A 16,641-nucleotide genomic window follows, 5' to 3' on the forward strand; every position below is an offset into this window, starting at 1 on the left:
AGATCTGTTGTAGAGACTAGCATGTATCGCCCAGAGATCCTGGACTTAAGAGCTTGATGCCATGACTGATGGGACATTTGGGTTATCTTTCTTGGAGGAAGGATGGGTATATTTTGCCTGCTGGAGGGAGAATGAATCACATTTTTGGTGATGAGAAGGGCAAACTCTGGTAGTCACACGCTCACTATTTCTGGCTTTCTCCTTTCTGAGCAAATAGAAGGATGGTACTTCCTGGTTGGGTGGGGTCATGTGACAAGTTCTGGCTGATGAATTGTTGCGAGGAGAATTTAATTGCCAGTGCAAGACCTTCCAGGGCCTCTGTCAGAATGATCTAGGTAGTGGCTGTTCCTTCAGCCCCAATACAGAATAAGGACAAAGTAGCACCTGCCAACCTTAGGTGCCCATGTTCGTGAGCAATTTGTTGTTTAAAGCCACTGTGATTTTGGGTAAAATGGTAACATAGCCTATTCTGTGGATACACTTGCATCATTTAAAAATGCTGACTGATGCATATGTGAAGGAAACCATAAAACACTGCTAAGAATGAAAGCTTTGGAGCCTAACCTCCTAGAATCTATACCTAGCTCCACCACCTACAAGCTGTATAAACTCAGGCTGCTTATCCTTTCTAAGTCTCATTTTTCCCATTTGTGAAATGGGGATAATAACTATATTAGTTTCCTAAGGCTGCTGTAAATTACCACAAAGTTAGTGGCCAAAACGACAGGAGTGTATTCACTCATAGCTCTGGAGGCCGGGAGTTCTACATCAGTTCACCCGGCAGAAATCGAGGTGTCAGCAGGGATGTGCTCCCTCTGGAGGCTCTTGGAGAGAATCCGTTCCTTGCCTCTTCCAGTTTTCCTTTGCTCATGGCTGCATCACTGCAATCTCTGCCTTGTTTTCACATTGCCTTCTCTTCTGAATGTGTAATTTTCCCCTGCTCCCTCTTATAAGGACACTTGTTATTGGATTTAGGGCACACCTGGATAATCCAAGATCAGTCTGCATTTGAGATTCTTAATCATATTTGCAAGGATACTCTTTCTTTTGAAGGTAATGTTTACAGGTTCCAGGGATTAGGACCTGATACCTTTGGGTGGCCATTATTCAGCTGAGTACAATTTTAAGGATTAAATGAGATAATATACATAAAACAATCAATAAATATTAGTTATTTATTGATATGGAAATGTATCTTATTTTCCCTAAAATGTCAAGTCTTTAGATGCCAAGTTACTGTTTTCGACCCCACACAGTAGGTGCATAATAAAACGTACATAATGATTAACCTCTAAATACTAGCAGCAATCCACAATCTTAAGTTGGGTAGTTACTTAAATTGAAAACTGTTCTTATAGAACTAATGCTTTATGGCAGAGAAATCAGATAGGTGGTAAAAGCATGGTTTGTTTTTCTGCAAATTAAATTGGATACTGCATATTTTGACCACAGAGCTTTCTGATATCTAAATAATATTTAAAAAGAAAAATAACATTTCCTTTTTGCCTCCTTTTATTTTCAGATATAAAAAAACAAGACCTTGTGCTAAGACATGATTATCTTGCCAAAAATCCTATCTTTGAAACTCTTGCCTTAATGGTCAATGTATTATTCAGGTTTAGCACATTAAAAATATCTTACAGAGTCGGAAATATTATTGCTTAGTGAAAGCACGATAAAAAAAAAAAAAAGGCTGTGCGGTAAACTATGTCGTGCCTAAGCCTCCCGCTATTTTTTACACCATGTTAATACTGATGCAAATTGACTAGGGTTTCAGTGCCTGGTAGTCTGGGCTCTGGGAATATTGTGTCCCCCTTACCCCCCCCAGTCCCTCCTCTGCTGAGCCCTGCCATTAATCACCACTTGCCTGTCTTGAGATCTCCCACGGTTTGGTCACGGCTCCAAGGTCACAGGCTGTCATTAACATTGATCTGAAAAACAGAACCAAACAAAACAGCCTGAATAATCTTTTGTTGCATTCCTAAACAAACCCGTCCTAGATACATAAATAAATAAAATAAAATGGAAACGAGGCCAGCTCACATCTTCCTTTCTTCAACAAGGGGCAGCACTGTTTATAGTCCCTGTGTTCAGCATCTCCATCATGTGGCCACGCTGCTTAGGAAGACAAAGCTCTCACACATCCTCCGGTGGCCCTTTTGTTTTGTCTGCAGCAAATCAAGGAAAGCAAAGCACTACTTTCTCTACACCTGAGCTAAGCAAGCTCTGCTTAAAATAATTTATAATGGACAATGTTGTTCTTTTTTTTAAACTATAAGCAAGAGAATCAGTATATAACACTATATACATGGCTGATGAAACTACTTACCAACTTATCATTAATTGATGGGAATGAAAGAAAACCCACACCAAAGAGGCAAGGCACATGCCACATAAGGGGCTCCTTCATTTTCATCTGCTCTATAGAGCTAAGATTTATGGGCAGGAGCCATATCGTTTCACTCCAGTTTACTACCTGGCTCCAACCATGGTTTACAAGCATTATGAAGAAGAAACATACTCAGCTCCAGCTTTCATTAATTTGGGCACATAAGAAAGCACAGGAATGGTCTGAATCAGAGTTCTGAGGGGCAGGGTTAACTATAATTCACACTGAACCATGGAAACACGGGGAACAATTCAAATTGTAGATAGCTCTGGTGCTTATATATAATTTAATGTGGTGGGAGGAGGAAAAATAAGGCACACTCTGTCCCAAATCTGCTTTCTTTGTGCTGAAAACCAGCAGAATGTGATGAAAAGTAACATAGGATTTGAGCTGGGGAACCACATCTTGGCTAACTGCTTTTGGAAGACTGGGGTATGCAGCCAAAGGTCAGAGGGCTGTCCTGATGTCGGGTGTTAACATTTCATACCCTGCCAGACCTAATGCCTTGGAAACATGTCTGCTGCCCAGATGGCAGAGCATGCTTAGATGGCAGGGGGATCCCCCCACAGGAAACCCCTCCAGGGAACAAGGCAGGGTCACACATAACAATAGGTCATTCAAGTCACAACCAGGCGGCACCGGCATCAGCAGCCCTCTCGACCCAAGCAGCACTGATGAAACCTCTAATTCCAAACATCCCTGTGTTAAGCGCTACGCAAAGGGAGACACATCAGCCTATTCATTTTTGACCTTCTGTATTGGGCATTTCTACACTGCTTACTGTGTGTCTGCCTCTGTACTAAGTGCTTTACTAACCAACTGCTAACTAAACTACTTGTCATCACCACCCCAGAGGTAGTTGCTATTATCCTTATTTTACAGATAAGTAACAGAAGCACGCAGAGATTAAGTCATTTTACCTTCCCAAAGTGAGTAAAGGATTCAGGATTCTGTGCCTATCACAAAGCTACCAGATGCCCTCTTGCTACACATGGATGCTGTCAGTACTGGAGGGGGACAAGACTGGCTAAAGCATGGGATTTCTCAGCATCTCTCCTGCACAGCAAATAATCTCTGTGAGGTTGCCTATTTGTATCATAATGTGGATAATTACTTAGGTTCTGTCCAACTGATAATTTGAAACTTACTCCTCAAATGCATATCAGTTGATCAACAAGTTTATTGAATATCTGCTAGGTGCTCAGATGATAATTCTAATAGCTACCACTTATTGGGAAGCCTCCACAAGGTGATTGACTCAGTCTCTATATGTGGTAGCAATACTATTATCTCTTATTTACAGATAAAAAAAAAATAAGGCTCAGAAAGGTTAGGTAACTTGCCCAAAGTTGTACAGTTAGGAAGTGTCAAAGCTAGGATTGGAATCCTTTGTCTGACAGAAGAATCTCTACTTCAATGAATACAGGGGAGCAGGAAGTCCACACAGAGAAGGGATATAGGAGAGGCTGAGAGGTAGGACGGGTGGAGTGGCTGCAACCTTTGTCCGTCTGGCACTGGAGAGTCAGCTAAGGCTGGGGACTCACAAGGGACCTGGACAGACCTTTAGGGAGGAAACTTTAGGTGGTGGATGTGAGGATGGTTTGAAGAAGGAGAGGGTGGAAGGAGGGAGACTCATTAGAGACATAAATTGACAAAAGCCTAAAACAAGGAAGGGAGAATGGAAAGGAAGATTGCAGGAGATACAGGGATGGAAGATTGCAAAGGAAGAACTGAAGAGAACAAATGAGCAGTTCTATCTTATTTTTTAGATTAAGGCTCTTCAAGAAGTGAAGGATCTTTTTGAGAGTAAGAGACCAGGGAGAGAGTTTCTACCAACTGTTTTAGACTGGGGTCCCTATAATTCTAGTTCAATTTACAGTGAGTTAACATACCTCTCCTCTATATGCCAAAATTATTTCAATAATCATCTTGTGACAATCATTATCTTCTTGTTCTGTAGTTGTAAAACAATTTAAAATGAACAAATTTTAATGTTAAAGATTATTCAAATTGAGTAAAAAGATTTTGTGTACAGACTGAAATTTGTACTTGCCAAACAAAAATACGACACTTTGCAGTTTGCACTTTCTTTCACTGTTTTAAATTTTAAACATGAATAAAAACCATGAATGATCACATAAAATGACAGAATGAAAGTATCTCAAGTTATGTGTCTTCATATTTACCATCACTGTGCTATCATTGTTTATTCTGAATATAGTCTTTAAAAGCAGGAATATAGTTCTGCAAGGTTGGAAACACAAACGACAGCCAGAGAGTTTGAGAGGTTCTGAACAGTTAGGAACTTACTATTGAAAGTGTGTAGCTGCATCCACCTACGTCAGGAGCCAGCTGTACGCCTGGGCATTCCTAGAATTTACTTATGTTACGTGTGCAAATAAAGGATAAATAATAAATGTGCTGATCTGAAACTTTCATATCAATTATTTTTTATCTTAACAGTAACCTCAGCAATTGTTTCGAATTTAAACCAACAAAAGACATTTCTTAGGAGGTATATCTCACCATTGACTATTTAGAATTGCTGGCACATGGTGATAATAAAAAGCAGACTGACTTTTAGTTGGTTTTATTACTATTTTAAAATTCTCTACAGATGGTGCTCCCTTAGAGCACCACCCTTGGTGCAAGGTGGTCAGAGTGTAACCATGAAATGGGGGAGGGAGGGCAGATGAGGGGAGAGGGGAGAACCCGGAGCACCTCCATTTTATGTACCATGCTTCCAAATAAGATATTTCTTCCACATGGGGTTCCTTGTCAAAAAAGTTTGAAAATCTCTGTAGGAAAATATCTAAGTAGAGAAACTGAATGAGAACTGGCATTTCAGGAAAAGAGCTCAGAAGAGAGGCTAAGCCCAAGAAAAGGGCTGGCAGTCATTTGAGAAGAGATAGTAGTGACACTAGAAGGATGCTGAGGAAAAAGAGAAGAGAATAAAAAATACATCCCTGGGGGACAGTTCTGTTTAGGGCTAGAAAAAGACTAAGAAGGAAAGAGTCAGAAAGAAAGAGAATCCAGAAGCATATATAGCTTTGCAGAATCCAAGACTGGAGAGGGTTTTAAGAAAAGAGAGGCCAACTCAATTAGGGGCTATAAAGAGATCAGGAAGCTGAAGAGAACAAAGATTGCAGCATTTAATACTTGGAAGGTGACTGTGGTTCAACAGAAGCAGAAATCACATAGTACAGACTTAATTTCTCAGTAAGGAATGGGTAAATATTCTGTGTTGTATCTGTATTTTGGAATACTGTGCAATGATAAAAGACGATGAGGTAAAAACATGTAAAGAATTCCAAACCATGTAGTTGAGTGGAAAACCAGGTTCACATTGGTATATACATATATAATTTGTGTTAAAATAGACAATCAAAATACACACTAAACAGTATTTTTCCTAAGGGTACATATGTATGTAAGTGCTTTGGAAATGGTCTGGAAAAACACAATATACAATTAACAAAATACAGCTGTGCAACCAGTATGGGAACTGGGGGTTGAGCTCAAAGGAGATCTGGGGGCTTATTAGCAATGTTTTGATTTGTTACAGAAAATATATACTCATATAATTACTCATGGAATTAAAAATTATACAAAAAGAAAGAAATTGCCTTGCAAGAAATTAGGAAGTGTGGAGTGAAGTGTGGGAGTGAAGGGAAGGAGAAAACTATGATGGGACCTGGAGAAAAGGCAGCCTGTAGGGATGACTTTTTGACTGGGGAGGCAGAAGTGTGTTTTTAGATTTAGAAAGGTCATGATGAATAAAATAGATTTTGAAAATGGAAGCCAAAGGAGCATGATTGATAGAGCCAGGTTGCGGTGGGGGGTGGGGGGTGGGGAGGTGGAGGGAATGGAATTAGGGCACCAGTGGAGGGGCTGGTCTTGAAGATGAAAAATGAAGAAAAAGGTCTGTAAAGATAATACAGAGGAATATTAAAGTATAGAGGAAAAAACTAGAGCCCTCTGGGGAGAGGGCTGCAGGAAGGTGATATGAGGACAGCTACAGAGGGTGGGGCAGGCAGTGGCCTGTGTTCAGAAGATGGTGCCAGAGATTTTATATAGCAGATATGGCAGGACTATGTCAAGGTTTCCGCTTGGGGTAATCCAGTAGTTGCCTGGTTGTGGAGCAGACCCAGTGTGCCCTAACCCTGGCCTCATGAGCTCTCTCAGCAAAACTTAGCAATGTTAGAACAGGAATAAGACAGCAGGAGGTCTGGGGTGGGTGAGGTGGAGACAGTGGAAGAATGGGGTATGAGAGAAAGAGGAATGGTGCCCAATCTCTGGAGTGGCTGCAAGAGAGGTTAAAATCTGCCCCATACACACAGTGTGTTGCTACTGTCCTTTCTAAACAACTTGGAAGATGTCCCAGGCAAAGGCTAGAATAGACTTCTTATCTCCACCTCCAATATTGTTCTGATTGGTCTATTGTCTCTAAAGAAAAGCAAAAGTTACTCCCCACTTCCTTTGTGCTATGTAACTCTGATTTCTAGGGTACAAAAATCCCTTCTCCACCCAACTTGCACCCCAGCTTCCCCAGAAAACAGAAGAAATCGTGGCTTGCCAAAACTGAACTAATTTGAACTTCATTTTCTAAATTTGATGGCAGAGTTTTTGGAGAAGAGACAAAAATATAATACATTATAAGATGAAAAGACATTCTCAATAATTTCTCTAGTTATCCAACTGATCTCTGAATGTTTTGAATGTAAGCTAAGATTTGTTACTTTAAAAGTCACTTCTATGCTCTTAGCACTGTCAGAAAAGCATGGCTGAATGTCCAAATAATGAAGAAACACATAAACAAGAGCTTTTTCTTACCGAAATACATCACGATGGTTTTTGATGTTCCAATCGTATTCTCCTTTACTGACAAGTTCAAAGAATTCAGTTCTCCTCCTGCAGGAAAATCAAATGAAGAAAGAAAGAAAAAAAAACTGGAATGAGATTTCCCAGTCTGTGGGGTGACATAAATACATTTATGGGAAAAACATAAGACCACCTGAACCGAGTAACTTAATATTTGAAATCATGAGGCTAAAGCACTATCAAAATAAATCACTTTCTAAAAAATGTTGAGGCTTCAAGGAAAAGCCACAATCATTTCTGAATGTATTTACAACAGAGGAGATTATAGAGCCATAAAACAGAAAACAATGTGGTGCGGCATTTAGGATTCTGTGCTCTGAAGCCCTTGGGACACTTACTGAAAGTCAGAGAAGGGAGGCAAGGACAAATAAAAAGTGGGAACAACTCTAGAATGTTCTTTTATCATCCAACAAAGAATTGAGCTGTATGATGATCCAAGATAAGATAAACTCCCTGGTAGTAAATTCAAGATAAATATATTTTTTTCCAGGTTAGAAAATAACTATTTCACCATTTCAGTGCTTAAACGCATAGACTATGAAGTCTGTAACCATGTTTAAACACTCGCTCAGCAACTCACTTGCTGTACAACTTTAGAAAGTTAATTAAACCGTCTAAGTCTCAATTTCCTAATCTCTAACACGGGGGTTTTAGTTGCTAACTCACAGAGTTACTGTGAGGATTAAATGAATGACATGTGGAAAGCATGTAGCATAGTGTCTCAACATTTTAAGTGCTTGACCCTGTAAACTGAAAATAAAATTCTAAGCCCCCAACCAAATAAATGGACTTCTCCTCTTGGCCAAGGGCATTCCTAAATTAACCTGAAACTCTAGTTCAGGCCATGATGGGAAGTGGGAGTTGGACATGCCTCATTATTCCTTCCTCCCTTTTGCAATTCAGATACAGCTGACCAGCATTAACATTAAAACAGAGACCTTAAGACTGACAAAGCAGACTCTTTGTAGCAATGAGATACCAACATGACAGATAACAGGCCCTAAAAGAAATCAAAGTATTTTATCCCAGAATAGATTTATTTGACATATTTTGAAATGGCCTTACAAAGCTGTCTCTTGTGGAGAAAAATCTACATTCTGTAGAGAATCCCCTTCCCTTTCCAGGTCTTTTTCCTAATCCAGAAGAGAATTAAGTAAGAGCACCTTTTAAAGTCTGATAAGAAACATTTACAATTTATTCTCTTTGAAGGCTGCTACCTGGAGGCTTCATCTGCATAACAAAAACATTTGTCACCACAACCCCTTATCTTAACCCAGACACTCCCTTCTATTGATACCAGGTCTTTAGATAAACCCTTTCAACTAACTGCCCATCAGGAAATCTTTGAATCCACCTATGACCCGGAAGCCACTCCCTCCTTCAAGTTGTTCCGCCTTTCCTGACTGAACCAACATACATCATACATGTACTGATTGATGTCTTATGTCTTCCTAAAACATATAAAACCAAGCTGTAGTCCAACCACCTTGGGCATATGTTCTCAGGACTTCCTGAGTCTATGTCATGGGCATGTCCTTAACCTTGGCAAAATAAACTTCTAAATTGATTGAGACCTGTCACAGACACTTTTTGGTTTACAACTCACACGTACAGCCATGGAAATTCATTTGGAGATGTATAGATATGGAAAAGACAAGAAAAGAATATTTTAGTTAGATGATTTTCATTTTTAGTGAGAAAAGGAAAAAAAGAGGACATCACCATTTTGATTTAAGAATCACTTCCCAAGTTTTCATCCCCTTGGCACTTGCTAATGAGAGAATATTTAAAAGATCCTAACACACCATTTCCCAAAGTGCATCTCTCAAAATGCTAGTCTTAAGAGGTGCTCCATGTGAAGACGTTCCTGGCCAAGTAGGTTTGAGAAATGCTGCCCTTAATATACCTCTCTTGGAGACCCCATCCATATTAACCTTTGAAGTCTCTGAGAAATATGGAGGTAGAAAAGCCTGTTTAACCTTATTTCACCACAAAATTCCACATAGTACTGATGTTTCAAAAACTACACTTTGGAAAATACCACCATGACATATAATTTATGGTAGAAATCAGACCAGGATCTCAGAAACTTAGTGCTGACCTGCTTTACTGGGGGACAAAGGACAAGAGGTTGAGAACAACTGGCTCCACTGTGTCTGGTCTGGGGTGCTCATCACCAACTGACCAGCTGTGTGGATTTCTTGCCAATGGGTCAGACTAACTACTAAAATTACTTGAAAGGAGACAGGTCAGGAAGACAAATGTATAGCTCACTTCTGTATTAGAGACACAAAGACAGGTCCTGGATCTATCCTTTCAAGATGATGCAGGTCAAGGCCATACTAGGCCATACTACATACAGCATGGAAGAATCTCCAAGACAACCTTACAGCAGCTGGCGAGATAGCATACCCCAATTACATAGAAGGGTTCAGGAACGCCTTCTGCTTTGGGTGGGCAAGTGTATACATTTCTTTTCTTCATATAACTTTCTTATCTTCTTCACTTGACCCATTCCATTCTTCATGACCAATGGTCGTGCCTTTTTCATATTACTGACAAAGCCAAGTAAAAAGGGCTCCCTGGATAATCTCCAACTGGCCTGTGCACTGGGAGGATGGGTGAGGCCTCGGGAAGTTTGTGCTGTTTGCAGTAGGGAGGAGCCTGGCCCCTTCTGTTCCCACGTGGGAACCTGGGATTCAATCTGTGAGATGGGGGCCTGTTAACAGGAACTTCTTTTGCTTTGCTGAGAGTCTTTTTCCTTTTTGCCCAATAAATTCCATAACCTCTCACTCTTCAAAGTGTCTGCTTGCCTAATCTTTCCTGGTCGTGTGACAAGAACCCAGTTTTTTCTACAACATTACCATCACTGACTGTGAAGTGAAATAGAAAGGGAAGTGGTGGAGTGGAAAGAGCCCAGGTTTGGACCTGCGTTGACCTGGGCTTAATGCTGACTGTCACTTATTAGCTGTGTGATCTTGGGTGAGTGACTTCACATTGCTGAGCCTCAGTTTCCAGCTTTGTAGTGAGAAATTGAGATAAGCTGCACTAAACATTTGGCCCTGTTAGATACTCAGTACCTGAAACTATGGTTAATTTGTAAACAATATTAATACTATTACTGCCAACAATAATACACAGTGGACTAACTGGACTAATGGAGATCTAACAGTTTGCCCAGTTTTCTCCTCTCACTACATAGAAATTCATTATTTTTTCAAATTATTATGAAGTCTAACAAGTATTTATTGAGCATCTACTCTGTACCAAGTCTTTTTAGGCTTTATGGTCACAAGATAATTGGGGGTTTCTTTCAAATGTCTCTGAGTTTAGCCAGGGCTACCAACAAATAAATAGATAATTCCCTCTTTAAATGTAATATTAATGAGAATAATAATACTGGGACTAGAGTGAGCTGAGAGAGGCACTTGCTTGGGGCACAAAATTGAAGTGGGTGCCAAAAAATTTACTTATCAGGATAAATATTTTAATGCAATATTTAACAAAATAAAAATAAAATGCAAAAAATCCATAATGAACACAACAACAAAATTCCAAATAAAGACAAGATCTGAACTTGTACTTGAACCACTCACCTCACTTGCTTCACCCTAGTTCCAGCCCTGATGAGGATGATATTCACTGGGTCTTTACCGTGTTCCTGGCAGACTTGCTGGGGTCTGGCACTCACTACTCACATGACTGATCTTGAGTATTACTTAACCTTGCTGGGCTTCCGTTTTCTTATTAGTAAAAGAGTTATAGTAATGGGATCTACGTTGTAGGGTTGATGGGAGGACCAAATGAAATGATTTATGTAAAACACTTTAGCAGATTGCCTGGCAAAATTAGGTTATCAGTAAGGACTCGTTACTGTGATTAAGCTCAGAAGGGTGAGTACCTGGCTCAAGGTTTCACAGATGGTGAGTGGCAGAGCTGGGATACAAACACAATAGGTTAAAATAACAGCTGTCCCAAGCAGCTAAGATACATTCAGGGTGTCCTTGGAGCACAGAGGAAGGCACTTCGCTTGGCTGGGAGGATCCTGGAGGATTGTGAAAGACTTCCTGAAAGCTTGTCAGCCATCATCCTTGTCATCACATGCTCCTGGGTGGCCATTTTAATTCTATGAATTATTCCAAGAAATTGCTAGAATGCAAGCTTCATGAGAACAAAGGCTTGGCCCACTTTTGTTCACTTCTGCCCCTCAATATCTACAACAATACCTGACATGTAATAGAAGCTCAATAAATATTTGTTGAATTGATGAATGAATGAGAATGATTATCTCAGAAAGCTAATCATTAAACAAACAAACTCTTTAAACACTGGTTTCACCTAGATCCTAATTTTTCTAGGGGCTTCACAGTTGCCATTTGGAGAGATTGAAGTAAGTAAACAACACAAAATCTATTCAAGAAAAGCCCTGTCAGATTCTTGCAGAGTAGATTCTAACTTGAACCAAATGGGCAACATAACAAGTTGTAGGAAGTAAGAACACCATTTCCATCCAATATTTGACTCCCTTCCATTAACTATTGTTATATCTGCCCATAGTATGTTCACTATAGGGAACATAACATCTTTGATGCAGAGTGAAAACATGTTCCCTGGGTGCCTAACTCATTGCAGAAAACAAATTCCTTTCTTTCTTTTTTTTTTGAGATGGAGTTTTGCTCTTGTTGCCCAGGCTGGAGTGCAGTGTCGCGATCTTGGCTCACTGGTTCTGAGGTGCGATCTGCCTCCCAGGTTCAAGCGATTCTCCTGCCTCAGCCTCCCGAGTAGCTGGGATTACAGGCATACACCACCAGGCCTGGCTAATTTTGTATTTTTAGTAGAGATGGGGTTTCTCCATGTTGGTCAGGCTTGTCTCGAACTTCCAACCTCAGGTCATCTGCCCGCCTCAGCTTCCCAAAGTGCTGGGATTCCAGGTGTGAGTCATCGTGCCCGGCCCAAACTCCTTTCTTTAAAAAATACATATCTGTGATATGACAATCAAACAGCATCATGAGAATAAATTCCCCAATGATAGAAATTTTAACAGCTAGAGTTGCTGGTGTGAAAGTCTTAACAGAATCAAAATCAGTCATAGACTTCACATCACATAAGCAACGCTAGGACAAAAAGAAACATCCACTATTCCTCGGGGACAGTGAGAGGAGCCTTTTTATCAGATATATCAAAACGTAGCATACTAATTTGATTCTTCCTTCACAGACAAAAGGATGGCTGCTTCATGATAGGTTCTATTTACTCTGTCGTCCCAAGGTTTGATTATGTTCTTAGGAGATAATAGGAATCTTTCTGGATAATAGGAATCATGAGGAACTGATCAACTTGTATACTTTTGTCAAGAAAAACATGAGAGGCCAGGCATAGTGGCTCATGCCTGTAATCCCAGCACTTTGGAGGGCCAAGGTAGGAGGATTGCTTGATCCCAGTAGTTTGCTCTTTACTCTGTTCAATCTATATTCTCTGTTTAATAAGCCTTAGAAACAAGGTGGGATTCCATCTCTACAAAAAATATGAAAATTAGCCATGTTTGGTGGCACGCGCCTGTAGTCTCAGCTACTAGGGAAGCTGAGGTGGGAGGATGAATTGGGCCTGAGAAGTCAAGGCTGCAGTGAGCTGTGATCACGCCACTACACTCCAGCCTGGGCAACAGTGAGACTCTGTTTCAAAAAAAAAAGAAAAGAAAAGTCTAGTCACTGGTGGAACCATGTATAACACATCTGGTAATGCATTTAGTCACATATTAAATAGCCAAAGAGATATTTTAAAGTTTAAATCAAAGTACATTTAAATTTTTTTTTTTTTTTTTGGAAATGGAGTTTTGCTCTTGTTGCCCAGGCTGGAATGTAATGGTGTGATCTTGGCTCACCGCAACCTCTGCCTCCTGGGTTCAAGCGATTCCCCTGCCTCAGTCTCCCAAGTAGTTGGGATTACAGGTGGCCACCACCATACCCAGCTAATTTTTTTTTTATTTTTAGTAGAGATGGGGTTTCTCTATGTTGGCCAGGCTGGTCTCGAACTCCTGACCTTAGGCGATCCACCCACCTTGGACTCCTAGAGTGCTGGGATTACAGGCATGAGCCATCACGCCTGGTCACATTTAAATTTTTTTAAAGTTCCTGAAAAAAATCCTTCTTGAAAGATCAGGAGATAGAGTTAGTCATTTTCAGAAGGCTACAAAAAGGATTTTGAAGTGATGATATGGCAAGATCATGTAATAAATTTATTGTGCATATTTAATAAATTTAAAAGGTATAAAAACTACACAATGGACACACACAGAGTTTCCATCTACCTCCCTGCCTAGAAATAAAGCCCTGTCAGTCCTGTTGAGGCCCTGTGCACCTCCCAACTGTTGCTTCCGTCTTCTTCCCACCCACCATACAATGACCATTTTCTAAATTTTGTATAAAGCATCATCACATATAGCCTTATAATTTTACTAGGCAAATTATATATAATATTGCTCTACATGTTTTAAAAGTTTATACAAATAATGTCATCATAGTGTATGCATTCTCTGGCAACTTGCTTTTTCCATTCAATGCTTGTAAGAGTCACCCATGTTGTTATATATAATTCTAGGCCATTTCTTCACACTGATGTATGCTATTTCCATCTATTATTATACCACTGTTTATTTACCCATTTCCTGGATGATGAAAATTTATATTATTTCCAATATTTCTTGCTATTACATACAATGCAGCTATGAACCACCGTGTATATGTTTCCTTGTGAATTTGTGTGAGTTCTCTCTCTCTCTATGCATATGAATATGTACATGTATATGTAAAAGTGCTGGGTCATAGAATGACTTATTTTCTATGTTTGAGTTTTCATTATAGTTTTAGACTGGTAGGGCTGTATGGAACTTTTGAGAAAAATCTCCTATTAATTCTCTCATTTTATAGGTGAGGAAACTCAAGGTGAAGGAAGGTGAAGTGACTTGTTCAGGGTTCCAGGGCAGTTACAGGAAGATCTAGGTAGATTACAAGTCTCCAGCCTCCCGGTTCTGCCCTCTGAGTTAATCTTTGTAAACTATGTGTAGCATAAACCTTTGGGCTAGATAGCTTTTCATGTTGTAAGTGTATGGACAGTGGGGCCAGCAGCCCTCATGCGATGTAACGGCATCACAGGCTGCTGTACCAAGGCAATACCAAGTATCAAGGTAGACATAGACAGGGCTCTTTCCATCATCAATAAGGGGGTGCTCCAAAGAAAAACTGCAGATGGCCTGGGCCAGGTTGGTGGTTCACAGCTCCAGGTGATGTATTTCTGACCTTCTCCCTAGTAATACTCATTACAAAGTAACAATGTGAAATTCACTGTGCTTTTGGGAACAAGTTTGCCCATACAGCTGTTCTGTTAGCATCTAAGTGTATATGTGTATGTAGATTAAACAGAGTAAACAGCATGAACATATGTGAAAGTGTTAGAATCTAAATGTATATGTGTATATAGATTAAACAGAGTAAACAGCATGAACATATGTGAAACTGTTAGAAACAGGGGCATTTTTAGAAGCATGAGGCTGCTAAAAAGAATATTTGAAAATCCACAAAATTATACAACACTCGCTGTATCCAGACTTCTTTGTCATGAGGAACTGTATCATTAACTTCTCACGCAGATCATGGGGAACCTTGGTTTTCAAGGACAATGGTAAGTACCTCAGCTAGTGAAAGCAACTTACTGGAAAATCTCATTTATAATCAGATATGTTTTTATTAGGCTTTTATCCTGCTCTCCTGACATATGTTCCACTCAGAAAAATAGCAGTCTTTAAAAAAGCATCATTTGAACAGAACTGCTAAAATTACTTTCAAAAATAATTCTAAAGATTGGTTACCAGTCACCCATCACCACATTGAAAATCTTTCTGGTTTGTAATTTATCTGCAAGGCATCTTTTATTTGTAAAATGAGAAATCACCATTTCTGTGTACATTTTAATCATGAATTTTTTTGCAAATTTATGTATCTATACATGTACTTATGTATACATATTCTTTATCTATCTATTCATCTAACTTCTTTGAATCTACTAAAAGTCCATAAACTTTAGGAAGGTTTTACTGCTGAGGTGGCAAATCATCACTATAACTCTCCTCAATTTCTTTCTTCTTTTTTTTTTTTTTGAGACGGAGTTTCACTCTTGTTGCCTAGGCTGAAGTGCAATGGCGCAATCTTGGCTCACCACAACCTCCGCCTCCCAGGTTCAAGAGATTCTCCTGCCTCAGCCTGCCGAGTAGCTGGAATTACAGGCATGCACCACCACGCCCAACTAATTTTGTATTTTTAGTAGAGATGGGGTTTCTCCATGTTGGTCAGGCTGGTCTTGAACTCCCGACCTCAGGTGATCTGCCTGCCTTGTTCTCCCAAAGTGCTGGGATTACAGGCATGAGCCACTGTGCCCGGCCCATAACTCTCCTCAATTTTAACTCCAGACTTGTCAGGCAGGGGTTACAGGGTGTGTGGATGTGTGGATGGGGTTAGTTGGTGCTTTTGGTCTTCTAACAGCTTGTTCAACAGGCAAATCACACATCTGCAATTAATTGTTACATGCAGATTCTAGAGAGATTTCTGGACTTTTTTTTTGCATACAAACATTGGAGAAGAATAGAAAATTAATATACAGATGTTAACTCCAGTTATTATGACTAAAGAAAAAAAGTGTTCTATTTAATTTTGAAGTGAATTTTCTCCCTGCTTTAGACTAGCACTGATAATACAAGGGCCGGCCAAGAACCTGAGTGAAATGACCTGTTTGATGCTGTGCTGTTGTTGATGGCGCAAATAAAACTGGCAAAATGCAGGAAGTAGAAAGATAAGGATTACTCTAGATGTTGAAAATGGCAGAAGATTAGAGACCACAGGGCCCTAGCAGTCAGTTCAGTCAAACCACAATCACCAGGCAAAGAAACTGTGTAAGCCATGGCTTGACCGGGCGCACTCCAGCTGCTCCTGCATTCACTTTGACACAGCCCTTCGCTGCTGGGTGTTGCTGCCCTCTCTCTTCCCCACTGGGCTCTGAGTGCCTGAAGGTAAGAGCCATGTCCTATCTGCTTGTACATTCCCAGCAACTAGCACAGTGCCTGGCACAGAGAAACCATTAAGAAGTGCTAGTTGGATACATTTCTCATTTTTTAGTCAGTTGTGATATCATGTGGATGGGGATATAGAATGAGTATATGGAAAAATGCCTTGAAATATGTCAAGAAATACCAAAATACTTCCTCCATCAACCTACTACAGAGGCTGCTGTCCTAATGTTATAATAATACATAATTTTAATTAGTTAAGTCATCAGGCTCTGTTAAAATATAATAATGTTTGGGATAGAGTAATGGCTTAAGT

At 40.0% G+C, this 16,641-nt stretch overlaps 1 protein-coding gene and 1 long non-coding RNA gene across 5 annotated transcripts in view; one reads left to right on the forward strand and one right to left on the reverse strand.

Moving 5' to 3' along the window:
* PDE11A (phosphodiesterase 11A) overlaps window positions 1-16,641 on the reverse strand; it is a 455,368-nt gene that overhangs the window by 46,264 nt on the left and 392,463 nt on the right. For both annotated transcript variants that reach the window (XM_031651382.1, XM_009182512.4), the window contains 2 exons: window positions 7,223-7,300; window positions 1,868-1,931 (listed from right to left, as the gene is read on the reverse strand). In XM_031651382.1, the coding sequence (XP_031507242.1) occupies window positions 1,868-1,931; window positions 7,223-7,300 (142 nt within the window). The remainder of the gene's footprint in view (window positions 1-1,867; window positions 1,932-7,222; window positions 7,301-16,641) is intronic.
* LOC103876349 overlaps window positions 1-16,641 on the forward strand; it is a 51,850-nt gene that overhangs the window by 20,292 nt on the left and 14,917 nt on the right. The window lies entirely within an intron of this gene.

Source organism: Papio anubis, chromosome 10, assembly GCF_008728515.1.
Source record: "Papio anubis isolate 15944 chromosome 10, Panubis1.0, whole genome shotgun sequence".
NCBI classification, from domain to species: domain Eukaryota; kingdom Metazoa; phylum Chordata; class Mammalia; order Primates; family Cercopithecidae; genus Papio; species Papio anubis.